General features: G+C 34.2%; 1 protein-coding gene across 1 annotated transcript in view; it reads right to left on the reverse strand.

Moving 5' to 3' along the window:
• Window positions 1-15,144, reverse strand: part of LOC150092851 (serine/threonine-protein kinase BRSK2-like) — a 174,800-nt gene extending 159,656 nt beyond the window's left edge. The window contains exons 1-2 of the mRNA XM_090414299.1: window positions 14,839-15,144; window positions 6,101-6,191 (exon numbers count right to left, since the gene is read on the reverse strand). Coding sequence (XP_090270425.1) covers window positions 6,101-6,191; window positions 14,839-15,144 — 397 coding nt within the window. The remainder of the gene's footprint in view (window positions 1-6,100; window positions 6,192-14,838) is intronic.
• Window positions 15,145-15,396: the final 252 nt, after the last annotated feature.

Raw genomic sequence — 15,396 nt, forward strand, 5'->3', positions numbered from 1 at the left:
TACATGGACTTTGTTAGCGGGAAGTCCTTAGTGATTTTCTCGCTTATAATGTGAAGAAAGTTGGGTAGGAGCAGAGAATTAGCTTATTTTTGTAATTTATTTTATATAATCTTCGCATCACGCGAAGAGTTGTAGAACTTGTGGCAAATCAGTGCATTGTGCTCTGTTAGTATTTCTTGGGCAGGTGGTGTGAGTTATTAGTTCAATGGGTGCTGATTGGTGGCTGTTCGTGACCATGTGATTTGAGGAGTAGTTGCAGGCATCGTCTCCATAGCAGTATCTGTGAGATAAAGAGGGAGTCATCTGCCGAGTGCACTGTTCTCTCCTGGGTTGCGTCAGGCGAACTTGGGAAGGTTTCTTGTGTACTACTACCCAGTATGCGAGCGATGATCTGGGGTTGAGTGGATTTGTGGTGTTAGCAGTCATTCGAAGGTAGGCCTGGATTTGTGGAAGCTGAAGGAGTGCAGAGGCTGTGGTATTTGCGCTGGGAGGACTAAAGGCGTTGTCTTGTTTGGGATTTGGGAGATGTCATAGACGGGATCTTTCTTCAGGATGGTACAATGGGAATGCGCTTTTGTGGCATTGGATACCCTAAGTGTAAATTTTCATTTACACTTAGGATATGAAATAGCATTTATTGTTCGATATAAAGTTAAAATATTTGTATGCGTTCTGACCTACTTTTAGGTTTTATTCACAGCACGCACTATGTATCCTTTAATATCACTTTTCTTTTTTGTTGATATACGCAGGAGATTTAGGATATACGATCTTCGTACGAAAATTACCATGCGTTTTTGAAAGAAAAAAAAAACTGAAAGGCTAATCTTTTGTTTCCAGTCGAAGCATCGTCAGCATTCCTTGAAAGTGAAGAATTTATTGAAATATGAAAGAAAACTTGAAACTAATAAGTTATACATTTTATCTGAAACCTTTCTTAATAAAGGAAAAAAAGGCATTTAACATATCTCGAATTAAAATTATAACTGAAAAGTTTTAATTAGTAATAATTTCTGCGATGCTGAAAACTCGCCAAATTAACCATGATATACTTGAGTTTAACTGAACTTGTGCTTCAAAATAATGATTAACACTATTTAAAACGAAAGAAATCGTCGCCAACAATAGTTTGCATATCATTTTAAAATCCACATTTTCCACCAATGATTACAAAGTATTTAAAAAATATAAAAATCGTAGCTTGGAGACGTGATGTGTTTACTTATGGACGCGAAATATTTTATTTTAAATAACAGTAGACCAATGACCATTTAACGAACAAAAAATTTCTGTCTTAAAGAAAAACTTTAGAACCATTTTTTATGCGCGAATAAAGCACGCTGAAAGTTTGGGTCAGTGAGTCAGCACCATCTTACCATGCATCCAAGAGGTACCAGGACACTGCAAAATTTACATTACATGCATACATCAGATCTGCTATCTTCAACTTAGCAGCTGCGTTGAAAGACACGAAGACCTTGGCTAATCTTTGGAAGAAGTTGTTGTGCGATGTAGAACCTGAAATCGATTTTGAGGGAGTTGAGGCGTCTAATTTTTGGGACACTCTTCTGATGGCCGGCACCACAAAGCAACTCAGAATGATGTGGAACAGTGGCTCGAAAATGATGAAAGTGATGATCCGGGCTATCAAATTTTTTCTGAGGTAGAGATTGCGGAAAATCTTCATGAAGAGAATGATGCCACCTCATCCTAAATTGTCTGTTATAAGACAACATATGGATGACATCATACATTATGTCGAATCATCATCAGACCTTTATGTGCTTCCTAATTATGGACATTTTAGAGAATTTCTTTCTACAGTAATAAGGAAGCAGCACCAAGGCGTAATTAGGCAACTGAACCTTGATGATTTCTTCAAACCACTTCATCAACTGGACCTGTTTCGCCAGAACCCTCTACCAAGAAGGAATTAAGACCTTTCTCTCCATATGGCAGTTGTATTTCGGACTAAAAAATTGTAACTCTTTCATTTAAGTTAATATTGAATATTATGTATCTTTTTTTAACGTTTTTGTGTTTTTTATTCGAAGGATAAAAACATACAAAAGTATTTTGAAGTATTTTTCTCTCTAAAATGGATTTAAATAATAAAAAAAAGTAATGTTCACATTGAAAATAAATGTATGAGCTTGAAGAACAAAAAATTAAAAAAAAAGAGTGGTGGAAATACTCCTTAGTTAGGCTGTATAGTTTTTGACCTGTTTATTAAAGTAAAGTTTCGTTCGTGTCCGAAATTTATTTTTATATTTTTAACAGATGTTTTAATAGCGTGTATAAATTACTCAATGTACATTATAATAATATTATTATAATATACATTCATACTTATACATTATAATAACATTTTAATGCATCCTGTACATTGTAAGTTCGTTATTATTATGTTTTAAAATACATTCGATTTAACGGACTGTCGGCAATAGCTGACATCCACCTTTCCCCCAGTTAGTCCGTTGAATCGAGAGCCTACTGTAGCGTAAAAATAAATTTACTGAAAATTTGTAAGCTTAGATTATAACTGCACCTTTGCAAATGATAGAAGGAAAGCTAAACTAGTGATATCAAACTGAAATTTTAGCTCTTAACGTTAACGTCAATCAAATGAGTATTATTTCCTCTTCATCTTTTATATTAGGATTTATCTGCTTATTTTTATGATAGCCTTTCATAAAGAGCTATCATAAAAATGATAGCCTTTCAAATACTTTTACTTTTGAATTATAATCATATGCTGATTTGTGATTCTATATACCACCTGCTAACCAGTAAGGTTTGAAATTACAAACTACATATTTTCACTAGCTCTATTAATTCTTAAAATTAATTTATTTTAGAGTAGTTGAATTTCTAAAATACTGGCAGTAAATTATTCGAAAAAATTATACAGCATTTTCTGAAGCCACCGTTTTTATAATATCGATGTTGGCAGCCTTGTTATAAGGTTGAGTCTAGATTCAACTGCTACTGTTTAGACAAGGTTGTCTGCGGTAGTAGCACGCAATCACGCGTTTATCTTTCCGACAAGCAGTTCTATTACTTGGACGTGTGTAAATAATTCCGCTCAACCTGATACTGCAGTACTGAGCCCCCAAACAGTTCCTCCCTTTAATTAGTTCCTACCACGCAAACCTCTAGGTACCTGCCGTATTGCTGACACGCTCTCCATAGACTTCTCTTTATCCTCTTTAAGATTAACAAGCACCTCCAGCTGGTTTGCATTTGGAAAATATGGCGACTACTAACAAAGAAGATAATCAAGAGTATAAAATTTCACAAAGTCATTGTTCCTATAGTATTTCAATAGGTAACACTATTTACTTCTCTGAAATTAAATACAAATATTTACTTATGTATCGCACAAATAAGCGTGCCAATCAACGCTAGGAATATTCTTTCCGAGAACGAAATGTCAGAAATGTATTGGCATTAATTACAATGCGGCATGAAAGAATTTCAGGAGTAGAAGACAGATGTAACCATGGGAAATTTATTTATAAGCAGGGATTCGTATTTAATAATTTGAAATACAAATGTCATTTGGACATGTCCAAATCAGTATGACATACTGTTCGCATGTTTGTACTACTTTATTTTGAAACTATTGGCATACTGAAATTATTATTTTGGTTCAAATACTTTACATGAAATGCACACCAGACCGGTTGTGTTATTGGGGGAGGAGGATCGAAATTATAACCAAGATGCTTTAGTAGGACGGAAGAATTTCTTAGTTTAAATTTTGTTGTGAGTTAGGGATATCTGTGTATTTCCTGATATTCAATAGTACCAGTTCTGAACATTTTCAGTAGATTTATGCCACTGGAGATATCCCTATTTTGTAAGATTCGAGAATTTCTTATGCTGATTTTCGACACTGTCGCTAGTTTAAGAAACGTCCTTCTCTTCATGCATTCTTGTCGTCACCACTTCTTCATAGAATTGTTTTGCATAAAATCAATTACGTTGATGAAAGCAATATGAAACATTGCTTTCATCAACGATACTACTCCACACAACATTAAAACCTTAAACCATGTGATGATGAATCTGCGACCACTTTTGTATACTTGTCTAGATAAACCAGCTGGTATGTAGTTAAAGAAAACGTATCAATTTAATCAGAAAGTAAATTTATTAAATATCATATTCTTTTTTTTTTATCATAGTTTTTCAGTAAATCATTTCAAGGAATTTTGTCTTTATAAGTATTCGAATTTTCACTTCAGTGAAACTTTACGGAGTGTTTTATTTTATTATTTGTTGTCTAGAATGAGAATTCCAAAATATTTTGGATAATCTCCAAAATGGGATTCCTTGCAGTGACTTTTGGCCTCGAAATCGGATTCCCACTCCGACCTTACAATACTGAAACAGTTTTTTGTTTTGAATACGGATATTTTAATTACTTGCTAAACTAATTTCATATTTGAAAGGAGGTTAATATCAGTTTCCATCTTAATTCTAAAATTACTTATGTTCCCTTTTAAAGCCAAAAAAAAAAAAAAAAAGAAGTTTTTATTTACAATTTGGGTATCTGAAGATGGCGAAATCATTTATGTAGAACTACCCTAATGTTAACTCCAGATATTGAGAACGCTCTGCTTATTTTTAAGACAGAAATTGAAGGTCTAGTATTTCTTTTAATAGTCGTAATTAAGGCAGGTTTAAATTTTAAAAAAGAAAAAGCTCAACTGCTGGGCAGGTATATTTCCTTAAAGACTTAATTTTAAATTGACTTCATTTCCATCTAGAATATTACTTTCTTATTTGAAAGGAAGTTAATAACAATTTCCATTTTACTTCTCGAATTACTTATGTTTCCTTTGCAAAAAAAAAAGGTTCTTATTTAAAATTTGGATATCTGCAGATGGCGAAATCAGTTAAGTAGAACTTGCTGTGAAGAATCAAATTTCTTAAAGTTTTAGTTTTCCAAGACTGAGTCTGTTTATTCCCATCTGACATAAACAATTTGTTTTACTATAAGCACAAGTCATAATTTATTATTTTTTTTGGTTCATATCTTATTACTGACCCAGCTCAATCATCTGCTTGTACTGAGGAAGTCCAGAATTCTACATTCGTGGCCGTTCCAATAAGCAAGCGCCCGAAACTTAATTTTATCCCTGGGCTCCTGGGGTATTGTTTATCCTCGTGCTAACGTCTACAGCCGCACACTGAAATTCCTTTATCGATCTCCGTATACACTGACTCGATCGTTGGCAGCTGGTGTGGCATTACATGAAAGCAGAATCGTCGGAAGTCCACCCAGAATATAACGAACTGCCCTTGACTACCATCTTAGGGTGCCGGGGGGGGTGAACTAACTTAAGATGACTGAAGTAACTAAGTCCACGAAACATCATGGCCATGTTTCAGATTAATGGAATGATTTGTCCTTTACATATGCTAGGAAGTTGGTCGTTCTGTTAGTTACTTACTCAGTTAGAGGCAGCAGGCATAACATTCGCTTTTCGTACTACTGTGAACATGTTACGATAATAGATCAGTATTTGCATTAGAAGTGAATAGCAACTCTCTTCAGGCAGATTCTCACTTTGGTACATTTATTTGATTAAGCATTCTGACATTTTAAGCATATCTGCAGGAAAACAAGATCTACAAGAGAAAAATATGATCACTTTTGCTCCTACTTTTTAAAATATACTTCCTGTTTAGGTTTACTTCCTATTAAAATATACTTCCTGATTAAAGCGTCTGTTCCATTAAACAATCGGATCGGCTAAGAAAAATCATTGACCTGAAAGATAATGTAATTCTTTTGTATATTGATTCCCTACCCGAAATATCACTAGTTTTTATTTGTGGATAGACAGATATGAGAAACGAATGGAAACGCATGGCATACGTAATGATGGCCACTTGGATTAAGGATTAAACCAATAATATAATATCTTAGCATCTTTAATTTGTAGTCTATCCAAGTGAAAAACTTTCAAGAGGCTATGAATAGTTTCGCAACTGATATTATAAATTTCCCCTTTTTAAGGGAAGAGCAAATATTCCATCAGTGATTAAATTCCTGCAAAAGAAGGATACTAAAATATTGTTTTCTTACCAAGCGGCGAAATTGATGTTACAGCTAAGAAATTTTTCCTGCAGTTGTGAAAGTTATGTTTACCGAACTTATGTAATTTTCCGCGGTCCTCCTATAAGAAGGACTTCGATGCCAAGTAGAAATTCTGATTATTTGAAATAAATACCGGTATATATGAAATAAAAATCGAAATTATGCATGCTATTTTATAAAATACAAATTTGGCTTTTGAGTCTTTACGAGCTGGAAAGCTATTGACCGAGTCTTGCACACTGCTATCTCTGATCTCCGGAATAAGTTGTCCATGTTATACCTTAAGGCATAACCTTCAGAATACTTATTGAGATGTCCCTATGATCGATATCTTTTGGATTCATTGACTTCGGAGATTTAGCTTGGTGGGTTTCTTAAATAAAACATCAATTGTGACTTAGTAAAAAATAAATATATTATCCACATTTTACAATATTTTTTTAAAAATCCCATGACATGTTTTCATTATTTCGCGGAGTTTTATTTTGGAGAACATAACTTAAGTATTCGATCAAGCAACTTTTGTCCCACAGAGTAAAGAAAACTTATGAGCCAACCCTACTTTTATAGGATTCATAGGAATTCTTCGTACTAACTAGCTTGGTTAATCACCATGAACGATCTTGAAATAAATGACTGAATGAAGGATCTGTAGATTATTGTCTGTTCTCTTACTATTCATCTTTTCTTTTTCTCCGCTGCTTCACATTTTACACGAAGCAGGAAAAGCAAGGAAAATAATCTAACGGAGAAAAATGACAGATTTTTTTAAAATCTTTTTTACTTCATAGACGACATTGAAAAATTCTTGCAGTTTATCTCTTCATGGAAATACGTAAAAAGTCACGCTGCATTTGGATCCCTCCTTTGATAGAAGCAGGTGCACACTCCATGCAGAGACCATATTAATTCTTCGATCGGACAGTGTGTTCACCATCAATCCATCTGGTTCTTTCTCTTTCTTTCTGAATTCCCTCTTAGTTACCAATGTTGCAATCCCTATGCAGCATTCTTCTTTTTCTAGTTCATCTTGCTTAGGAATTTCAGCAATATTTTCAGAAAATTTAGTGACTCGAGGAAATAAAACTGAAATTTAGCGTTTAAAGCATTTTTAAGGCGTAATCCATATCTTTTACTTTTTCCTGTCTCATGAAATCCAACTAACACATCGGATTAATTTCATGTAATTTCAGGCAAGCCTAACAAAATGAATAAATTAAGAAACCCGTCTAGATAGCATTCAGTTAATGCCGTCTGAAGAACTAGAATGTTCTGAGATTTTCGATTCCATAATATATTTAGACGAGTAACTTCCCAAAATGTATTAAAAAAACTGATGTAATAGTAAGTTCATTTGTTACCCCATGTGGAGAAAACATGGTTTCTGCTTTATATATGACATAATAGTTTCCTTTTGAACATGGTCATTTCATATTGCTAAATCGACAAATACTGTACTTTGTATTGTAATGAATCTTGTATAACTACATTATAAGAATGAAAGTAAAAATTGTCTGTTTATTCATACATACTACGTAGTTTTTCTACGTACTATGAATGAATAATTTTTACTTTCATACGGATGTGGTTATATCAGTTTCATTATTACGGATAACAGAACCCACAGAAGTTTCATGTCAAAGCAAAATACTATCAGATTGGTGTATTATTTCGCAAAAGTATTTTTTATTAACCAAAAAAATAAAATAAATAAATAAATAAATAAAAATATCAACATAATAATGGTAATTTTTTTCCTCCTAAAGGTGATTCAAATCATGAAAGATTTGAATAATCATGTATTTAATGACGCTTGTGAAAGAGCAGAAAGCAAATACTGTACTAAATTTTCTTCTGGCCGTGCTTATTTCAGTATTTGCTTTGCTAGCGTCAAAGTAAATACTGAAATGAATATACGTTCTCAAGATTGTAATGAATACTGCACTTAATGTAAGCGATAATTAAATATAATCTCTAAATATAATTAGTACTTTTTTAATGAATGCAACTTTCCATTAATTTGCCGTAACAATAAAACAAACAGTTATTGGGGGTATTGTTTGGGAAAGATACCAAGGAAGTCTTGTAATTATTTTAAGAAACTTAGACAGCCGAATTATCGGTGGTAAATGCCAAACAAAGAGTAATTGAATGGCAAACAACCGAACTGTGATAATTTATAAATAGTTGTAAATTGTTGTACATTGATCGATGGTTCTTCCTGCTGCATTATTCTTATTATCTTACACTTAAACTTTAGCTATTCTAGCTAGCATGAGTCAGTCATACTTGAGAAAGAAACGATCCGACAGTATCCTTGTGAAAAATGGTCATTTTTCACTTTCTGAGAAATAGGAGGATATAAATCAAACCCTGTTCTCAGTAACTGAAGTTCATGTTCGCCGCGAAGTACCTTTCTGTAAATCGATTTTGTTGTCAGTGCTTTACTAATACCTATGACAGATAAGATTCTTGACGATACCACAGGTACGGAAAAACAAAAAAAAAAGAAGAAAAACCGCTATTTGGAATTTCTCGTAGTAATACTCTAACTTTTCTTCCTTTTGGTAAAATGTACAAATGAAACAATTGCTTGCATTATTCGAAGAGAATTATTTTCTCTTTTGTACATTTTACCAAAATGTACAAAAGAAAAATTGCTTGAATGTTGAGAATAATTATTAAAATTTCTGTAGACATGTATTAATCAATAAATATCACTTGATTTTTTAGCATCTAATAGTTTCTTCGTTATATAAGAATAAAATATTCCGGAAATAAACTTTTCAGGATATTGTTGCTTCTATGAAAAAAAAATCTAAACTAGGCTGTTTTTTTGCAGTTGTGAATTATGTAGTAGTCAGCATTTTTTGTAACTGTTTCAACACTTGATAGACCCTTTTCCCCCTGCCTTTCCCCTACATCATCCTCTTCGATGTATATCGACTTCTGCTTGTACGTTTCTACCAGTCTTGATCAGAAGTCTCTCCACTTGTCGGTCCATAATGACATGTGAGGCGTGCTGAAACACCACTTTAACAAGAACGAGGCAGAACGTGCTCGCCTCCCCAAACTTATATTGCACGTGCCGGGGACATGTAGAGTCTATCTGAAGACGAGTAGTATTGAAAGTATGAGAAAGCCCCACAGTATTTCATCTGAAGTATGTCCTTAACTGTTCTTGTGACAAGAGTCGCTTTTCAATAGCTACTTTGATGGGGGAAGGGAGCTGCTTTTCTGTGTCAGACCACCCGGCCTGTTTCCACGTGTCCCCAATATAATAAGAAATTTACCGACAGACTAAACCAAATAAACTTTTTTTCACGAAGTCAATTAGACCATTAGAAACAATTCTAAAAGTAGACTTGAGTGGTAAACTCGAATATCTGACTGAATGTGTTTCACATATTTTATTAGTAGTTAGAACCAGTAATTATATTGGCTCTAACTACGTTTAAAAATACTTATTGGTTCAGCAGTGCAGTTTCTAAAATGAGGTGATATTTGCTTTTTAGTTGGAACGATCTTGGTGCGATCTAGACTACGACATCACCCCATATGACTACTATACTTATCAAATAAAACAGTTAGTTGTTCTCATATTGAGGCACTAGGATTTTTCATCTCAGAAATGCTGTCTTTTATTCTGCAAAATGGAAAACTGGTTGACCTTATGCAAGTAACATATAATATGCTAGCTTCTCAGCTGTAAATCCAATAAACAGGTTTCTGTGGGAAATAAGAACTGCTAGTCATATTGGGTATAAATTCCTTAGGTACTTGCTTGGACGATAAGTTATTTCCTGTTACTCCCCCCCCCCCACACACACAAAATGGAAAAACTAAGTTCTCGAGTAGTTATATCACTTTCACAAGAGAGAAACCTAAATATATTTTCTAAGCCATTTTTTGATAATTTAGCCCCTATTATGGAAATATTTTCCCTCCTGGCAACTTCGCATTTTTCTTTTATGAAAACAAACTGCCATAAGAACTCACGCAGTTGACACAGATACCCATACTTCCCGTGGCCTTCACTCTTAATTATAAAAAAAAAAAAAAAAAAAAAAAAAAAACTAGCTATGGTTTTTTCCCTTGGCATGCGTACAGCACTATCGTTTTACGAGCCATTTTTACTGGAATGTTGTATTTATATTGCTACTTGTATAATTAGTAAAAGACTGCCTGATAGAGAGCTTCGGTTGTTCTTGGTGCAGTCGGTTGATACAATCAAATGAAAATGTATATGTAACTTGCTATTATTTACTACATTACCTTGTGGAAGGCAGCAATAGTAGTATGCATGTTTTTAATAAATGAAAGTCGAAAAATCACTTATTTTTAGTAACCGTAGCGCAAATCGCCTTATTTTGGAACAGAATAAGGCGGTTATCGTAGAATAGATTCAGGAATTGTAATGTCTTATTCTATGTTTATACTAAACATTTCACAGTATATATTTTTATCATGAATCTCTCGCTCTCGATTGCGTTATTCAAATCAACTGAACAACAATTTATTGATTGGTGTTTTATTGGTGTTCTAACCGATTTTTTAATAACTTGGCAATTTTATATAAAAATTCCTTTTAACGCCTTTTATTCATCATAAAGAATAGGTGGAACACTTTTGTTGATAATATATATTAGGAACAAAAATATATGTATGTGTGCATATAACTTTTGTAAACTGGTTGGCAGCTAGTATCGCTCCTTAGCCGTTGCCGCTAACTGAATTTAAAGCAGCACAGTGCGTGCTGCCGCTATCTCGTGATCCTAAACCTTAATTTGTATAACTGTGAGTTCTACGTTCGATTTTTCTAAGTTGCTAGGTTAAAAAACCCGAATTTTTGGGAGGCCAAACTCTGTTTTCCCGCATTATTTTTTTTATACATAATCGTTTATTATTCATATAAAATTAAAAAATATATATATAAATAGTTCACACTTAATTAAGTTCACGGTGCCAAAGAAATATAAAGCTTTAGAAGAAAACTCTTAAGTCAAAACATCTGTCTGTGTGAAACGAAACCCACCGTAATCGAGTGCCCATCTGCTGAGCAGAGGAGGTGGGGGGGACAAGAAGCAATGTAAGCAAAAGTTATTATCTTAGCACTAATCTATGCAATATGAAACTCAAAGCTAAAATTCTGACTTCTATTTTGAAGTGGCTGCTAACAGAACCATTTCATTTATAATGGAATTATGCGTGTTCTTGCTCTTCATGAAGTAACAAAATGGACACATGAACGCTGCATAAAATAAGTGCTCAGCTATTTTATGGCTAATCCTTATTTGATGACTTATTTGTATAAGTTTTGTTTCTGCATTACGATTTTGAAGGACTTAAGAAAAGACCACTATTTGTACGGATTTTTGTTTTTCTTATTTCAAAGGGCACTTTAAACATTCATATGATTTTAGCAAGTTTCTTTGCATAGATCTTTAACCCACGTTGAATCCATTTTTAAAAAGTATTTTAGATGTTTACAAATAATCCTCAATTATTTTAACTATTTGAAGTCATTCAAATATTTTACCTTGCTGAAACTTGCAAAATAGTATTTTATTTGCTTTTTATAACATTGGCCCTCAATTAAGATTAAGACTAATTACTTAGGAAACAAAACACTTAGTATATTGATAATCAAATAGCAAATGGTCTATTTTTGTTCAAACAATACTCCTTACCTTAGGTTCACTCATAAAACTAAATGATTTATATTTTAACATTTGGGAAATGGTGTATTTCACGATAAACTTGGTATGGTAGCATATCACTTAAAGCAGTGGTTCTTAACCTTTATACTGACCCACACCCCAGTGAACTTCAATTTACATTCTCGCACCCCCTTGAAAAATGTGTTTTTTATTTTATTTGTTAGAAAAGAAAATTTATTGCAAAACAATTTATTGAAAAATACATATGTATCAACATAAAATCAAAATAACACATCAATTTTTAGTGACTAATTTGTTGTTGCTTTTTCATAATAATATTTTAAAAAGCGAGGTTCCTTCTTGCATTTAAGCGATTTCGGGTTTTTGTTTTTATGTGCAAAAGTGGTGAAAATCCCATTTCTCAAAGATAGGTGGTAGCAAATGGTAGAAGTGTCTGCAATGCTTCCTGCAGTTGTGGAAGTTGTGGAAATGGTTCTGTGTACACCAGAATTGTTAGAAATCAAATATTTCAAATTCTGTTTGAATACGTGCACTGACTCGCATTTCAATAAGATCGTCTTTTATTAAATTACCGCCGTTTATAGAATTAAGATCAAAAAGAAATGGATCCAGTATCCACTTCTGCTCTTTGCCAATATCTCCCGTGGAAAAATATCCATGAAAAGAATCAATCAGTTGTTGCAAATGTATTACAATTTCAGGTAAAATTGTGATTTTTTTTTTTCAGAACAATTTCATCAAGCAAGCGAAAGTTTGCAAAATTACCATTTTCAACTCGACGTATCCAAATTTTTAGTTTTTCAGTAAAAGCAAATAATTTTTCACTAGATGTTATTATGTTCTTACCATACCTTGCATTGATATATTTAATTCATTTAGTGAGCGAAAATATCTACTAAGTAGGAGTTACTGCACCTCTTCTTTCAAAGGTCTTGTAATTTAATTCAATTCTGGTTAGTAAGAAACTGAATAATCTACTCGCGCACTTCAAAAACCCTGCTAAGCATAAGTCCCTTGGAGAGCCATCTTATGTCAGTGTGATAAAGAAGCACACTATGATTTGCACCGATTTCTTCGCAAAAAGCACGAAAGATACGATAAATAAGCGCCTGTCCTCGAATATAATTTACTATTACTGAATAAGAGAGCCAAAAGGCTTCACTTTGGCGATGCAAAATTATTCAAATTAAGTGGATATTGAATCCAACATTATTTCAAAGCCGAATAGAGAAACTACAAGAGTTTCAGGCCGAATATAGAAACTATAAAAGTTTCGGCGGATCCAAGCGTAAGCAAATCTTTCATGACAGGGGCAACTCGTAGTAAAGGCGGAGTAAGCTCCGATCACTATCCTTAGTATTTCCCATAATGTAAAACATATCTCTTAGCGGACATATATGATTTTATACATTATGGGGAGGGGGGGGTCACTATGAAAGGTTTGCTTACGCTTGGATCCGCCGAAACTTTATAGTTTCTATATTTTCGGCATGAAACTCTTGTAGTTCCTCTATTCGGCTTTGAAATAATGTTGGATTCAATATCCACTTAATTTGAATAATTTTGTATCGCCGAAGTGAAGCTTTTTGGCTCTCTTATTCAGTAATTCTTGGTGCCTTTTGTGATGTGACACCTTTTTTAGCAACTCGTATGGTAAAGTATGTTCTGCATCACTTCAACCTGAGTATTTATATTTACATCTGGGTCTGGTTCCCACTGATGTGCTTTTGTGCAGAAGTGGTTCGTTTTCCTTGATGTATGAGAGGCTCTGCTTGGGATAGGTTTTTGTCTGTCTCTGAGTAGGGCCACCGCTGAGATTATGGCTCTGTTTGGTGGTGGGGTGAGCCTGTCACTGAGTGGAACAATGCTGAGTTGGGCGGTCTTTCGATCACTCGTTTTCAGTGGGATCGTCTAATTTTTAGAGACCGCTTTACCTGTGCAGAAGTGGTCCCTTTCCTTGAGGTATGAGAGGATCTGCTTGGGGGTAGGGACAAAAACCTTTTTTTGTCCTGTCTCTGAGTGGGGCCACTGCTGAGATTATGGCTCTGTCTAGTGGTGGGGGTGAGCCTGCCATGGTGTTAGAGCCAACCGGTTCTGAGAGTTCTTAGTGGCAGGGTGAGCCTGTTACTGAGGGGAACAACGCTGATTTTTTGGAGTTTGGCCTGTACTTGAACATTCAACAAAGGTCGAAACCGGTCTGGGTAGTGACCCCACCCCGTAATGTATAACATCATACATCTCCGCTAGGAGATGTGTTTTACATCATGGGAAATACTAAGGATAGTGATCAGAGTTTACCCCACCTTTACTACGAGTTGCCTTGCCCCTGTTATGAAAGGTTTGCTTACGCTTGGATCCGCCAAAACTTTTATAATTTCTATATTCGGCATGAAACTCTTGTAGTTTCTCTATTCGTCTTTGAAATAATGTTGGATTCAATATCCACTTAATTTGAATAATAATTTACTATGTTTACTGCTGTAGCTAAATATTTTTTTTAAGTTCTCTGGCAAAGTTTTTGATGCAAGTGCATGGCTGTGCAACATGCAAATGTGTTATTGTAACTTGCGGTACTTCTTTTTTGATATAGGCAAAAAAAAACGGAATTATTGCCTAACATCGCAGTTGCACCATCAGTACATATTGAGCTAATCGCATCCATTGGTACTTGATGTTTGAGGAAAAAGTTTTTTTAACGTGATTAAAAACATCGGCTCCTTTTCCCGTCAGTTCCAGTTGATCACAAAATAAAAATTCTTCCAAAATTTCCTTTGTGTCGCACAAAGTTTTTACTAATAACTCACTGCAATTATCAACGTCAGTTGACTCGTCCAATTGAATACACACTTTCAGAGAACTGGTTTTAATAACTTGAACTACTTGCAGTCAAATATCCTGACTGATGTCTTGAATGCGTGATTCGAATCACATCGTTTGATAATGGAATCTGCTGAATTTTCTTATGTGCTTCAGGACCTCATGCAATTTCCAATGCACATGGTTTCACCAATTCTTCAGCTATTGTATGAAGCTTTTTTTCTTTACGTACAGATATGCCACCTGATAAGAAGCTTCTAGCAAAGGCTTCTGAACTTCCGTAGAATCAAATTTTGTAATGGTACCGCTGCTATCGAATCGTGCCTTCTTAGACTTCAAGATGTTCAAGAGTCTTGCAGCTTTACCACCATGCCGATTGTTGAAATATTCTAACAACTTTGACGGTTTAAGATTGGAGTTTGAAAATATTTTGCAACATAAAATGCATTGTGGTCTTTGAGTACCGTCTTTCTCTGTTGCACAAGTAAATCCGTAAGCAATATAATCGTCTTTCCATTGGCGTCTTTTTGACATGGCAAGGATTATTACAAATATTAAATTAATATTTACATATTATTTAACTACGCATTTGGCCATGGTTCCTTACGAAAATTATAAAATAACGTGCAAGCAAAAATTAATTTTAGTTCTTACTAAACTTTTCAAAATTCGAGAGTAAAAATTTAATTAGCTGTTCTTTACTTACTGATTACTGCCGGCACAAAAAAAAAAAAAAAAGCGTTCGTTTGTCACGTGATCCACTTTGTTGACGTTTGTACACAACGA

The sequence above is a fragment of the Typopeltis vanoorti genome, chromosome 25 (assembly GCF_054136105.1).
Source record: "Typopeltis vanoorti isolate ZY-2024b chromosome 25, IOZ_Tvanoo_1.0, whole genome shotgun sequence".
NCBI lineage: Eukaryota > Metazoa > Arthropoda > Arachnida > Uropygi > Thelyphonidae > Typopeltis > Typopeltis vanoorti.